This window comes from Dicentrarchus labrax, unplaced genomic scaffold (assembly GCF_905237075.1).
Source record: "Dicentrarchus labrax unplaced genomic scaffold, dlabrax2021, whole genome shotgun sequence".
Taxonomy (NCBI): Eukaryota; Metazoa; Chordata; class Actinopteri; family Moronidae; genus Dicentrarchus; species Dicentrarchus labrax.
The window spans coordinates 24,706,625-24,722,569 of record NW_026136720.1 but is presented as its reverse complement, the minus strand read 5'-3'; the positions used below and the strand labels follow the sequence as shown (position 1 = coordinate 24,722,569).

Here is a 15,945-nt window from a genome sequence, read left to right as displayed (position 1 = left end):
GTTTTGGATCTGACATCAAAGTCTGTTACTGTTCCCATGAAGCTTTACCCCCACCCCCCAGTCATTGTGTCATTAGAGACATCAAGGAATCTACATGAACCCACAGCATTTTTACTAAATAGGTTCCTACTGCAGATTCCCATAACCAGGGTACTTCTATAGTTGCATTTGTCAGGGGTTATGTGGAAAAAAATGGTAAAGTAACGCACTCCACGCAACTCGGGGCGTGCTGTGGCCGCGTCACGTGCCATCGTTACACGTGCGGACCAAAACATGAAATTTCACGTAACTCAGCTCAAAATCACCATGCAGCGCTTACTTCCTGTTGCCAGTAGGTGGCGCTATCACTATGCCTGAATGTTGTCATGTAGACATGTTCAAGGCGAGAGTGTTATCAAACACGTGAAGTTTCATTGAGATTGGACCACGTACACTGAAGTTATGAGGACGTGTTCAGGGCAAAACTGTTTCAGAATATATGAAGTTTATTGGAGATTGGACATTGCACACTGAAGTTATGAGCACTATTTTATGGCGAATCTGCTGAAATTGACAAGATGTCACTGGCACGCAGTTTGATGTACAGTCACAAATAGCTCACAACTTTTCAGTTTGTATGACCACAGAATTCAAAGTTGCCAACTTTGACCTCACGCCACAGACACGCCGTTCAACGTACAGTCTCAAATAGCACAACTTTAAATCAGCACAATTTTTTGACTGTATTGACCAATTTTGAAGAAGATCAGATAAATTCCCTAGGAGGAGTTCGTTCAAATACAACGCGAAAAGTTCGCAGAAAGTGAAAATGAAAATCAAAATGGCTGACTTCCTGTGGGATTTGGGGTATGGGTCCAAGAGGCTTTTTTGTACGTCCCGGCATGTTACACGTGCCTACCGAGTTTCGTACATATCGGTGAAACGTGGCGCCGGGGCTGCTGTTTTTTTATCCTGTAGGGGGTGCTACAAACACTATTTTTGGTATGTGAGCTTCAGGCACCAGTCTAGGTGAAGAATTTCGTAAGAATCGGACATAGCATGTAGGAGGACCACAAAAAAGTAGTTTAAGGACATTTCGCGCTCTAACGAAAAGAAATTATAGGCGGAAGTGGGCAGGGCCTATATGGGGAGATTCAGCTCCATTCACCGAACGCGTGGATACTAGGTTTTTGAATGTGCGACAAACTATGCAGAAGTTATTAGCCTAAATGCACTTTTTATGATAATAGCGCCACCTAGTGGCCGACCTGAAAGTGACGCATAGAATATAAAATTTTTCACCAGGCCTGACCACTTTGCCAAATAAAATTGTAAATGATGTTTGGATCAAGAAAAAAAGTCCACATTTTGAATCAGCTGTAACATACAACTCTAATTGAGAGTGTATAAAAACTAGTTAACAAGCGAACTGAGGGCTAAACAGTTAATTAGAAGTAATGGCAGTTTTATAATTAGCTAAATGTACTAGATAAAAGTAATGGATGAATAGATAGCTTAATGTTGAGATAAAGTAAAGGACAAACAGAGTTATGTGGATGAAGAGGCTAAATGGTTGAATTGGTAGTGCTGCAAATGCAAACATTGACAGTTTGATTATATGAAAACATTATAATATTATTATGTCATTAATGATAGTGCTAAATAGTATTCAGTTTAACATCAATTCAAATGAACACATTTGGAACATGATGACATGATAACATCTGATAATGCTTTGAGGGTACGTGACATCAGACTAGACTCCAGTAAGGTTGATTCAGGATTTTATTTAAAGCCAAAATTTCCACCAAAATATTTCTCTTCCTTTTTTATGTGATTTTGTCCCATGTTTTATGGTCTATTTGAAGGTGATTTCTGGCCTTCTAATGTTAAACCTGGCCTGTGTTAAACTCTGCAGGATGTTTAATTGTGAACAGTTTCCATTCATCAGTAAAAAATGAAACTCCATATGAGATAATTATGTTGGTTTTCTCTTCACAGACGAGCGTTGAAGAGAATCTGAACTACGCTGCCATCATAGACGGCATCAACAGCGTGAGCAGATTTGGTATGTCCCCCTCTTCTAGTGTCTCTTCTCTTGCCTTTTCTTCTGCTAATTTAAGCTGTCTCATCTGCTGTCCAGGTAAGAGCGCCGAGATTTTACCCTTCGCCCCGCAAGGTCTCCTGCCGAACTCCACAGAGAAATACTTCATTTACAACGGCTCTCTGACCACACCGCCCTGCAGAGAGACTGTCGAGTGGATCGTCTTCAGGAACACAGTGGCCATCTCTGACGAACAGGTGAGGATATTGGTACCAAGTTTAATCTGAAGCAGTCAAATGCTGTGTAAATATTCACTTTCTCTAATTGTGAAGTAAAAATGAACTGTCACTGAAAATGGTGGTCAACAATGATTCCCTGAAAATGTCTTAGTAATGTAAATATCTCCTTCAGAGATGTATTACAACATTTAAAATCCTTAAAAAAACATCTACACCTTCTACCTCATAAAAAATTCCAGAATCTATGAACATGCTAATTTGGTTCATTTCTAAAGTTCTAAAGATGTCTCCTACTTCACTGTTAACTCCATTCTCAGTGGGTGCGCACTGCTGGTTTCAAGTTTCTACATCACACTGCACACACTTTACGCACACTTACCAGGACTGACTTCCAAACTCTTTGTGATGTCACAAATCATGCTTGTAGGCCCCGCCCCTTAAAATCAGATTTTCAGTGAGCACAGAGAAACTTTCCATTTTCAGCAAATGAATGTAAAAACATGCTTCTAGTGTCAAACTCTGCACAGACAGCAATCTGCACAGTGAAGCTCAAACATCCAGCTGTAGGAACAAAAAGAAAATCATATTTTGTGGGACTTTAAGGTTATATTTTTCTTTTGCAAGTATTACTTGGTTTTCATTCTGTATTCCTCTTTTACTCTTGATTACTACGGCAACTTAACTTGAAATAATTACTGAAAAGTACTTTTGTGAATTGGTGTGGTTGTTCCCCTTGAATCTCAATAATATAAGTGTAATAATTGCTGATATTAGTAGCGTATTTCAGATGAGGTGGTGCACATATTATACCTGAAATGTGTCATCTGGTGTCCCTACAACCTCCTAAAGAAATCCTGTGCAAGGTATCTCTATCCCTCTCTAAAAACAGTTTTAACAAATATATAACCTGCATGAAGGTAGAATTTATTGCAGGGTTGTTGTATTAGACTGCCTTGGTTTTAGATATGTCTCCCTATGAACTGGCACCAGAGAGTAAGTGTCTCCAAGTTGATCATAGAAATTAATTGATGGCTGTCTGAAAGGAAGCAAGCAAATCTAAAAGCTGATGGGAGGAAAAGAAAAACAATCAGCAGTTAAGTGAAGTATAACCATGCCTAACCACCAGTGTGGGCCTTTAAGAACCAGACGTCAACTTTGGGGTGTTTGTTCAAAGTGAAAAGACAAGTGACACAATTACAGAGATGCCTGTAAACAACATTTCAGAAACGTGCTCAAGGAGCTGAAAGGAGGAATTATCATACCAGAGCTCAGGAAAGGCATAAGCGATGGGTGAGGCAGAGAGACAGCAGGCTGTCAACAGACACGCTGTTTGTGTGTGTGTGTGTGTGTGTGTGTGACTGCCCTCAGGCTGCTAGTGATTGACAGCCATACAAATGCAGCCATTACATTCAACAAATATTGGCTCAAAAGATCTTTATGGTATTTAAGTTGAAACGCATTCACTCACACACACACATACTTGCACAAACGTGAAGACACAAAAGGTTTTCAATAGAAATCTACTAGTGTGACGCCTACTGAGGCTCAGACGTCATCTTTCTAAGGCAGGAGGCCTCTCGTACACACACACACACACACACAAACACTCACACATTTGTGCTTCCATACTGAAGACCTGGAGCTATGCAGTTTAGGCTATTCGTTTTTGTGCATTTTACTAACCCACACTACACGGCCAAAACATACAACTTCCATGTTTCCACTATACAATTTGATCACTTAGTCGTGACAGGGATGGCCACACTGAACCCCGACCCTGTTGCACCTTGTATTGTGGCTGTTGGAGGTCCTCCAGGGTTTTCAGGTTTCCCAAAACCTCTGTGACGTGTCTCAGCTGGTCTACATTCCAGCTCAGGTCGTACTGCCAGGACTTAATATTTTACACTCACGACTTTAACAACCCCAAATGGCGTTTATGGGCTCTAGGCTTGGCTTTGCTGCACTGTTGAGTCTGTGTGAGTCAGATAATGAGTGTTGTGTAACCAGAGGGAAGTGACTCACCTGGACAGGTACGGAGGCAGCCTGCAGGTTAAAGGACCGCTCTGGTATGATTCATGGATCCTTCATGCCCATTCACTTCAAAACTGCTCACAGAACTGACGCTGTGTATTGTGGATGATTTACACTCAAATTGTAGTGCTGCAGACATGTAGAGTTGGTCTTATGAGTGTTTTTTTGTGGATTAACAGACTTATTATGTGTTTTAAATAATATTCAGTTTGGATAGCATTGTACCATTTCAGTAGACGATTAAACAACTATTTCATTTAGTGCTGAAAATCAATAGTTTATTAATCCATTAGTCAATTTACAGAAAATATGTGAAAAAAATTCTGATACACAATGAATTGCTTTAACTCGAAAATACTCAGAAGCTTCTCCAATGTGAGGATTTCCCATAGGCTCTAAACTACCTTTGGAAAAAACAAGACATTAACTTTTTTCACTACGTTCTGAATCAAACAAAATTTGTTATTTTACATTTTTTATAAAGTAATTTTAGGGACCAGTGTGTAGGATTTAGTGACATCTAGCAGTGAAGTTGAAGATTGCAACCTTTTGATTACAGCTCAGACTTCCAAGTTGTATTCGAAATTACTAGTACACGCAGAAACATGGGGGTTTAACCCACGACGTCTGTAGATAAAAAATGTCTCATTGTAACAAAAACATTACAATACATTATTTGTTTGTATTTGGTGATTATACACGAATGAAAACATAGTTATGAATATTAAATTGCATTTCTGCCAATAGAGCCTCCTAAATGTTACACATGTACCTTTTAATATAACGTTCCAGATTTTTCAAGTTCCTCTATTTTACTATTTTTCTCTCTTTACTGTGTCTTAAAAGTGTTGGCCATCATTTTTAAAATTACACTGACAAAGAGAGGAATTATTTAACAGCTATTTACAGTGATGAAACTCTCTGAGAAGCAGATGGCTTCATTAAAAATGCTTGTAGCCCTTCCAACACTGCTTACAGTTTCGTAAAGATATCTGTAAACATTTACTGTTTTCCTGATATCTTTCCTTTGGAAACAAACCGCTGAAAGTACAAACACACCCACCTCCTTAAAAATGCTATTACTGCTGGAAAAGTCAAATAGCCAATGTGGTCATATCGGACTGTGAGCTACATTTATTTTTACTTTCTTGTTGGCTCTAGGGCCCTCAGCCTGACTCACCACTGTAGCGTCATGTTGCTGTTGTTCAGCAGCAGGAGCTGATGGTACTGACATTGTCGTGTTATTGTGTTGCTGTTGCTCCTGTGTTGCAGCTGGAGATGTTCTGCGAGGTGATGACGATGCAGCAGGCGGGATACGTGATGCTGATGGACTACCTGCAGAACAACTACAGGGAACAGCAGCAGCAGTTCATGGGCCAGGTGTTCTCCTCCTACACGGGCACCGAGGAGGTCCTCACACCAGGTACATATCCAAAATCCTTTACTTTTTTTGTGTGACTGTTATTTATAATATCACAGTCTGCAGCCACATGACATCACACACCAAAAACATAACTGCAGATAATGTTCCACTTCACTTTGCTCATACTAACATTATTTATTTTATTGTGGGATTGTATCGTGTTGGGTGTAATGATATTGTAACTATACGACATACTGTATATAGTTCAAACATCAGTTAATTGTACTGTATATTTTAATATGCACCCCAGGAAGAGAAGTTGTTGCCAAGATAATAACTAATGGTTGGAAAACAGTCCCTGCTCACCACTATACAATATAGGCCCACAATACTGTATATTAAATCAGAACTATTTTGTAAATCAAAGTGTGTTTCCAGTTGTTGGGGAGTACTACTCTGTATGGAAAAAAAAAAAAGTTGGATAAAGCCTTGTCTTCAGAGGTAGCTTATGAAATCTGATAAATGTCCTCAAGTGATGTCATGAAAAAATAAGGAGGTGAGGAGCTTGAAAAATGTGAGCTCTATAGCTCGCTTCTTATCTCTACTTGAGGCTAGAGGCTCACCTCTGCTAGCGTAACACACCCCAGCCTTCAGCTGAACTGTCAGTGGTCAAGTTGCACCAGGTATTTAAATGTGTGCCATAAAATAAAATGATATTTCTATTCAATTCAATTCAATTACATTTTATTTGTATTGCGCCAATTCATAACAGAAGTTATCTCAGGACACTTTTCAAATAGAGCAGGTCTAGACCGAACTCTTTATAACATTAATTACAGAGACCCAACAGTACCACCATGAGCAAGACCTTGGCGACAAGGGCAAGGAAAAACTGCCTGTTAAAAGGAAGAAACCTAGGACAGATCCTCCGGCTCTAGGTGGGTGGTCGTCTCTCTCGACTAGTTGGGGTGAGAGAGAGAGAGAGAGAGACAGACAGACAGACAGACAGACAGGACATCCCTATTTATTATTTTTACTTTTTTACTTTTCCGACAGTTTTACAGAAGTGCAAATCTAAATCTGTGGAGTACTACGGCTGCATGATATGTTAAAAAAATATATATTGCGATTATTTTGAGGGATGATAAATCTCTGCAGCACTAAAGTATTCAGTATAATGCTGTGTTGACCCATTAATATTCCTTATTAAAACAACATCTCACCTGGCTGCTCTCGACCTCAGTGTGATCCCAAGTATCAAGAATCCCTGGTTAATGCTAATTAAGTCAGATCTAAATGGATCAGAGACAAGTGGATCACAAGTGATGGGGGAAAATGACAGAGGGATAAGAATAGAACTCCAGTGACCCAAATGAAATCCCAGTGACAGCGCGGGGAGGTCAGCTGGGTTAACAATCAATTTTCACGCACACTCAGTGGTTGTATTCGATAATTAGTAATGAAGCAGTATTGATCTGTGGTTTTTGGGAGGGTTTGTTCTGGAATTAATGACCAGGGGATCATTAAGGTATTTTAAGTCTTTTTTTTTTTTTTTTTTCTGTTTTGTACTTTTTCTTAATTTATAACTTAATGAGTTCTCTATTTTTATTCTTCTTTTTAACAACAATATTTCTGTTTTCCTAGCACTGGTAGTTGTGTAATTGCTTTAGTAGCACTGATAGAAGTAAGAATAATAGTAATGGTAGTGGAAGTAGCAGCAGTAGTATAGGATGAGAGTAGTATTGATTTAGTACTGACTTAGTTATAGTCAGAAACTTTGTTGTAAGCAATGTGGAAAATTATCTTTGCCTGCACCATTTACAGCATCAATTTAAAAAAAAAATCACAGAAAAGAGCCATCAAGAAGATAATATTGCCAACATAACTAAAACTAAAGTCAATTCACATATAAAATAAGGTCTGGGTGTTCAGTTTAGTGTGGTTTAGTGGATCTTTGTGTAGACTGTAAACAGGTGAATAAATGCTCCTATGATGGTCATACATGTGTTCTCCTGGTTCACTCTGCCCTCTAGTGGTTGAAGCTGAACAGCCACAGATGTCTGCTTCCTCCTCTAGATTCAGTCACAGTCTTTGTCACTATTAGTATTTTCCAGGGTGGGAAACATACATCTCTGATTGGTGGAAAAATTGATTTGCACTTATATATATACGTCAGATTTTATTGCCTGTACAGCAGCTCTGACACATAATGTGACATTTTCCCTTTTATCCCTTAAGGGGGATAAAGGTCAGAGGTTAAAGCCAGTGAGAGCAGGGCTTTAGGTTCAGCTCAGATCCAGCACAGGAGGAAATGTGTTTGGATAAAGGAAGAGGCTCCTGTCTATTGTCATCGATCCTCAACCTCAGTAAATCTGTGTTAATCCAGTGTCTGTCATCTGCATTATCTCTGCTCCTCTAATCTCAACACTGACCCAGAATCATTCTCCGGGTGCAGGAGAATACTCTTCAAAACACAGGAAGGAACAACTTAAAGAGCTTGATCTGATTTCTAACCGTTATTTATAGCTTTATAAATCAATATTTATTTTTATTCCTTTTTTTTTTTGTTCTTTTTAAATATCACAAAGTAGGTGCCACTCTTTTTTGGGTCCAGATAAAATGATAATTTCTATAATAATAAAGATACAAATAAAAAGCAATTGAAAAGTGCTACGGTATAAATTAAACACAGAAGAGGCAGAATAGGACAATTAGTGGCTATTATTGTTATTTATTACTATTTGACAGTCAGTTGGCTTTCACTATAAAAGTCACCTCACACTATAAAGAATACCAGTTGTAACGACAAGAGGCTGATATCTGCACCCATGGGTCCCATTGGCTGTGACAATAGGTACAGTGTTTCATTAGGCTCAGGAAAACCCAGCTTTGTTTTATTGGATAATGCTTTTATATTCTGCAACATTTTTCACTATGAGGTCGTGGTGGGTATGTAAATATTTGCTTAATGAATAAGAATCTGTTAAAATAGGCATATTTCACAAATTACAACCAGTTCCATTTCCTCCAGCTATGGGAGGTTCTTATCAGTATAGCACATTTTTTTATACCCAGGTTTCTATGTAAAACAGCAGGCAGCTACTCATTAAATAAATTCTCAACTGTCTCCTTCTATCAGTGTGCAGTTCGGAGCCGGAGAACATCCAGGCATCACCCCACAACCTCAGCAGCCTGCTAGTGACATGGGAACGACCACGGGCTGTGTACGACGCCAGCATCGAGAAATACTCTGTCAGCTACCAACTGGCCAATGTAGAAAACTCCGCCCCCTCTGTATACCTGACCGACGGAGACCAGGATGTGGTGAGTGAGAGGAACAAATCCATAATATCAGTAATGATTTCATTAAAGGTGTCAGTAATGCATTTTCCATCCAAAGCCATCAGTCTACCTCCTTTATCAGGGTTTTGTCATCAAGTTGCACACTGAAAATCTAAACACGTGTCAGCTAAACATCGATCATAGAGTAGTAGTACTCAAGTATTAAAACAGCATAGACACACAATAACACACTGAGATGACATTAGGCCTGATATTTCTATGGAAAACCATTCACTACTTAATTAAAACCCAGAGCTCCAATCAATCACTATATGCAAATATCTCATTATAAACTCTGTGTTGTAGACAATGTTTTCTTCTTGGGGTATTGAACATTTTCCATTCATCATCATCATTATCATGATGATGGCAACTTTTGCTGTTAGTTGCCCAAAAACAACAACTCATGTTGTTCTTCCCATAAGCTCACAGTTATTCTAGTTTGTTATCAGACCCAGGCCTCACCCCACCTCTCACCCATTTAAGAAAACTTTGACAGTTTTTGTAAACCGTACCTCCAAGTTCATACAAGTTGATGTTCGTAAAAGAAAACTCAAACTAATAAGTCAGTAGCCCACTTGTGTCACCCCAGAAAATGATTCTTCATGATTCTTCAAAGCTGATGTTATGCCTTCTCCCTCCACCAGGGGGCGATACTCGATGACCTATTAGCCAACACCAGCTACGTGGTCCAGGTGGTGGCAGTCTGCACCAACGGTCTGTACGGACGTGTGAGCGACCTGCTGACGGTCGTCATGCCCATCGACGACCCCGGTAAGAGCGACCGTGCCCGAGACTGAGTGTAGAGTTCGGCAGATGAACTGTACAGATATATTTTTCGTTCAGCTGCAATCCTTCCCTCTTTTTTCTTTTTTTGAAGTAAGGTTGAAATAAGGAGAGCAAGTTCTCAAGTTTGTCCAGTTTCTAAGACTTTTATAAATGATAAATTGTAAAGGAAGACTAAATTCTATGGAAGCCTATTACCGACGAAAACATAAAACATTAGCAAAGACAAAAAAAATTAAGTCAAAGTGATTTTTCGAGGGTAGAAATTATGAGATTCTCAGACCTATGATTTTGCAAACTTGTGACTTTTTAAAGTCAAAATTATTAATCAGAATGATGACAGTTTAAGTTGACTTACTTTATCATCATTTTGATTTAATATCTGAAAACTGTAAATAACTTCCAGTCAGAGATGGACATATTAAAACACAGTAATACCTGATCTGAAGAAAAGCTTTTAACTTAACACCTAGACCGACAATCTTTATGCCGTCAGTGGGAAATAAAAGATTTGAATTTAAAAGGATGGTCTGATGATTGATGACAGTTTAATCTCGGTTGATAGGTCCAGGGCGTGTTTAACCTAGCTTAGCACAAAGACTTGAAGCAAAGAGGAAACTGCTATCCTAGCTAATATCTAAAGTTAAAATGACACCATTTACCAATTACGAGGGGAACCAATTTACCGGCTAATGTTGAAGGAGAGATTTCATGTATGGGTTAGGGTTTGTGTTAGAGTAAAATTCACTTCTTCAACTTGTTTTCCTTTTCTGGTCATATGTTTTATCACCAGCCACATTTGTGGTCTTTTAAAAGCATTTCCATCCTCCCTCTGAACCCTGAATGAGACGCCAGACATTGTTTTGTTTTTCTTCCTCTTTCTCTCACTCTCACCCACCCGACCCCTCGCTCTGGGGTATATATTTTGTGAGGATTTAAACACACACACGTGCAGCTAGTCTTTTTCTGTTTTTAACTGTGTCTTAAGTTTCTCTGTGTAGTCTTCAAATCTGCTTTCTCTTTATATGTTTCTAAGATGAAAGAATATTCTTGGTGTGGGGTCAAGGGGTCATTTCTTGTCTCCCTTCGTGTCACATGGAAAGACAAAGTCGCCATCTTTGTTTTGTTTTCATTATGTGGCATCCGTTCCGCTTGCCTGTCACAGTAAGAGAAATGTTTGCATGTGTGCAGCAGTATTTTGTGTAACATGGATTGGAATCAAAGTAACTTTGTGTTTCAACTGGACTTTATATTAAATAAACTAATATGTCTTGTTACAAAGAAAAGAAAACCTATGCATCCTATTTCAGTGTCAGCTTGCATGAATGAGTTATATTCTGCAACATCTGCTAAGTTTACGTCACTGCTTTTCTAGTGACACCATCGTCTACCATTGCTAACATTATGCTCCCAAGTAGTAGTAAAAGTTTGTAATAACAAATCTATTATTGCATGGTAGCTAAAAGTTGCTGTTGTGGTGGTCATAAAGATTATAATGTCAGTTTAGTGCTACAACAACTCAGCTAGCTCAATATTAATAGCTAGCTAGGTCTATAGCTGTAATTATTAGCCAATTAAACTTTTAGTTGATCAACAGAAAATTAAATCTATCATATCATTGATTGGTTAATACATGTGGAAAGATGACTTTGTTTGTTAGAAATATGCAAACTTTTGTCATATCTTATCTTATCTTTGACTGTTGCTTAGACAAAATAATCACTATAAAGATATTCAATTGGTTTTTGGTAATCATTTGACATTTTATTAGCTAAAAAGTTAATACGTGAATTGCAGCAAAGCCATTGTTTTAGCAATATAACATTTAAAATCATTCATCAGATCAATCTTTCTGATTACAGTTATTAGCATACTTTTTGCAGGGACTAGCAGCAGGTCACTTAATATTAGATCAATACTTAGTATTTTAATTTTGCCTCAAAGAAAACATTTGCAGTTTTGAAGCTGTAACAGTTTTTAAGCTGTAGGTATTTGGTAGTTTTACTTGATAATTGAAAAAAACTATTTATTATAAAAGACATAATCTATCACTTTCTGTTGATTGACTAATCATTTAATCAACTAATGATTTTAACACAAGAGTTTTTCCTGTCATTTTGATTTTATTCATGATCTCAAATATAGTGGAAAAACATTCCATTGATAAATTAAAGTTTTGCTCCAAACCTTGAATGATCTCCCTTAAACCCAGTTCATTAAACTTGTAAAACCTCACCTCATGCTTCACAAACCAGTTTGATCTGGTCGCCATGATGTATGACTTAGCCTCAGACAGGTAAGAGACACACCACAACCTGCTCCCTGACATGCCCACTGTGTGCTGTGTGTCTGAGCTCGGTCAACATATGTGGCATTTGCAAGTAACTCTTTTTGTGAGTTTGTTATATCCCTCTTAGGTGACAGACGGGTGAAGTTTGAAAGTAGTGGAAAGTTGTCAGTTCAAATGCCTTCTCTTGGCTCGTCGGGTTTTTAAAAGAGGGATGAAACCTAAAAATGATTAATTGCAAATGCTTTTTGTTCAAGATTTTCTCTGTGTGCTTGTGTCTTTAGGGGAATCCATGCATGGAAGTCCAAATGTGTCTGATATGTTGCATGCAAGTGTTCGTTTTGTGTTTATCATAAAGCCAACATACTGCTTGATGTAGTGTGTACATCCTTTCCCTCTTTTCCATTTTCCACACATTTACATCCTTCAACAAGTTCAAGGTTTTTTAGGTTTAATAAAACAAAACTGAACAGGTTTATCTCTTCATTTTTCCAAAACATCCAGAAACACAGCGTCTCAGGGTGTGCCTTTTTCCTTTTATGTGATTTTCTCACTACACTCAAATTGTTTTACTCTTCTTCATGTCTCTGCTTTTTGGCACCAACATAAATACAACTCAGAGAAATTTTAAAAGTAAAGTAGGTCAAGAGAGAAATTGAGGATTCCTCGAGCTTGTAACAGTTATTTCGGTTCTTTTTTTGTGACATATTTTTTGTAACTAATGATGCAACCTGTGCCTTTTTTTCAGAAAACACACTGGATCCATATTCAGATGAATTTAACATTGAGGTAAGGAAAACTTTTATTTTTCTTCAAACACTGCATATGACATGTTTAGATCACTGTCATTTATGGCTGTCTATAAACCTTTCTAAACTTTTCTAACAGAGCAACTATGAACCTGATCTGTCTTGGAATGAACCAGTCAAAACCGAGGATTATGATCTGGCCTTAATTCCTACAAAAGCACCAAGGACCACAACTTCTGGATCACTTCTTGTGCCTTTACCTGGCATCAGAAGCACAACAGCAGAATCTGGTCATGGGAAAACCACCACTGATCCGATTCCATGGGTCAGATCCACCCAGTATGGTCAAGTCCAGAGCCATTCTGTAGAGACGGTACGCCACAGTACCTCCTCACAACCACCAGAGACCAGAGGAAGTGCTGACTTCAGTGGCAACGATCCCTCCTTCTCCACAACAACAACAACAACAACCAAGGAAGTCTTCATTTCCACTTCTACTACTCCTTTATACTCCAATGCAAAGACAGATGGTGTTCTCGAAGGCATCAGTCCAAGAGACGCCTCTGAAAGGACAAAAGGTGGTGTTAGTACCATTAGTCCTACATTTACCAGTGCAAAGACAAAAGGTGGTGAGAGTATTTCTTCATACAGCACCACTACCAGCACATTGAGGTCTCGTATCAGCGACATGAGTAGCACCACATCATCGTCCTTCATCCAGGCTGAGACGGACCATAACCTGGCGCATCCGGTAAACATGGACACCACCACTGATGGAGGTGTGTCCACTGGACCCGGAGGTCTTCCAGAGATCCACGCAGAAAGTTCAACCTACCAGCCTACCTCCCCGAGTGAAGCTGTTCCACGTAGGCCCACAAGTCCCAGCATGCCCCATTTTTCGTCTACCACGACCTCTGTCCGGTTGAGTGGCGTTCTCTTGCAGACCACACAGCCACTATCCAATGGTGAGCGCTCCTCTGTCCTCCCCTCCTCCTCCTCCTCCTCCTCCTCCTCCGCCTCCTCCTCCCCTCTGTGTGACACTGCGGACCCCGATGCTGCCCCCTCCACCTGCTTGCATGACCCTCCCTCCTCGTCTTGGCCTATGTTGTCTGCCTCTGCATCGGACTCCCAGCATGCTGCTACTGCACCGCTGTCTAGCAAAGACCCGGCTTCTCCTTCAACCCCCTCACTCCCTGCCTCAACCCTGCCTCACCTCCCTCACCCCTCGCAGCCCCTTTCTGGTTGGGAGACTAACCCTGTCTCCCCCGGTGTCGGGTTTGATGATAATGATAGCGATGGTGATTTGTTATCTGGGTCTTCATCTTCGTCAGCCTCTTCAGGTGACCCCTCAGTATTTAGCGATACCCCTCCTCTCAAAATGGTGCCTGAGCCGTCTAGCACCACCTTCACCGCCGAGCTTTCTGAATCCTCTTGGGATCCGTCACTCTCAGCAGTGTCCCTGTCTCTTAGCCCCACCCTCCAGCCCTCAGTTCTCCTCTCTAGTGACTTCACCTTTTCGGGCACAACTCCAGGTTTATCCCGTTCTTTCTCTGTTGGGTTTGAGGACTCAAGGTACGCCACGGGGAGCATAATAGAGTCTTTTCTCCCCGAGGTCAGCGGTGATGGGTTACCATTAACTAGCGACATGGACTCCATGTGCGGCTGTTCTCTGGAGCCGTCGGCGTCCTCATCCTGGTTGCATGCCTCTCCTCATGTATCCCTGCCTTCCTCAGCCTGGGACTCTGCTAGCTTAGAGCTTTACTCTAGTGTGGGCTTCCCTTCGGCCTCTGGTGTTGGTATAGATGATCTTTTAAACTCTTTGTCTGTGGCAGGTTCGGATGGTCTGTCCTTAGACCAGCCTCTGCACTCCCATAGAGCTGTCTCTCCCTCATTGTCCTCTTCACACTCCCACCTTCTCCAAGTCACCTATAGTGACCTGCCCGTTTCTGTTGCACCCACAGCGTCTGGCGTCAGGAATCCCTGGTTCTCGACATCAGACGGGAACTCCGCCCTACAAACCTCTGCCCTCCCTCCCTCACCCACAGTCTCCCCGTTCACCCCCACCCTAGAAGGACAGGCGTTAGACACTAGCAGCAGTGCCTCCGGCTCGGCCCTGTTCCCAGACTCCCAGGAGGGCATAGATCAGGAGTGGGACAGGGTTCAAACCTCGGCCTCTGGAGAGAGCGTGTTCCCTTATTCAACCAAAGTCACTAACACCATTCCCCCGTCTAAGACTTCTGAGTCCGGACAAACCCCTGATGATTTGGAGGAACGCTCCTCAGCGTTCTATTTTGAAAGTGAGAGTGGTAGTGCCATCACCTCGGAGGTGGGAGGCACAGTGACGCCAACCCTCCCTGCGGTAACCTCGGCTTCACCCTGGTCGCTGGGCGGGGAGGAGGAGAGTGGCTCAGGGCAGGGTGAAGGCCTGTATGACAACGAGACGTCCTCTGACTTCAGTATCTCCGAGCGCACAGAAAGAGAGTCAGAGGAAGAGGAGCCAGTCGCAGGTAAAAAAGCCGTCCATGTGGGAAAAAATATGCAAAATACCAAGGGATCGGGAAGAGTTCTGGACTAATCCATCATCTATCAACAACCAATCTACATTTCATTTTTTAATTTTTGTCTGTGAAAGTGAAAACTCATGCATGCGAGGTAAAACATAATCCGTTACAATCACCAAACAGGATCCAGTAACTTCGATGAACGTACCATCACTATCTTCATCATCATTTCAGACTCATTTTAGTCATCCATCCATCTTCCAAACCATATATTCTGTTTAGTGTTATGAAGGGCTGAAACCTAACCCAGCATGCATTTGGAGAGTCTGGTAGGGACACTCAAGAAGCCAGTCTATCACAGAGCTCAGTGCAATACCATTACACAAAATTAATCCATAAGTCTTAACCATTTTGAGTGATTTGATTGCTTTATTACTCACTGTGTGGTGTGTTTATTATTTTAATTAATTAATTTATTATTTTTAGTTTTTTTTAGGTTTTGGTTTAAAGATCACCTTTAAAGTGTACAAGTTCGAGCATATATGTTCTGAGGAAGGCTTCACACCAAAACATGTGAAATTTGTCGGACCATTTGTTAAAAATAACATCACCAAAAATGATCAA

General features: G+C 40.5%; 1 protein-coding gene across 3 annotated transcripts in view; it reads left to right on the top strand.

Moving 5' to 3' along the window:
• ptprz1a (protein tyrosine phosphatase receptor type Z1a) overlaps nucleotides 1–15,945 on the top strand; it is an 80,807-nt gene that overhangs the window by 40,113 nt on the left and 24,749 nt on the right. The window contains exons 6-13 of one of the 3 annotated variants that reach the window (XM_051382483.1): nucleotides 1,981–2,047; nucleotides 2,123–2,280; nucleotides 5,566–5,716; nucleotides 8,796–8,980; nucleotides 9,646–9,772; nucleotides 12,820–12,860; nucleotides 12,960–13,785; nucleotides 14,782–15,327. In XM_051382483.1, coding sequence (XP_051238443.1) covers nucleotides 1,981–2,047; nucleotides 2,123–2,280; nucleotides 5,566–5,716; nucleotides 8,796–8,980; nucleotides 9,646–9,772; nucleotides 12,820–12,860; nucleotides 12,960–13,785; nucleotides 14,782–15,327 — 2,101 coding nt within the window. Of the gene's footprint in view, nucleotides 1–1,980; nucleotides 2,048–2,122; nucleotides 2,281–5,565; nucleotides 5,717–8,795; nucleotides 8,981–9,645; nucleotides 9,773–12,819; nucleotides 12,861–12,959; nucleotides 15,328–15,945 lie in introns of all 3 variants that reach the window. The other 2 variants (XM_051382484.1, XM_051382482.1) reach the window with 2 other exon arrangements.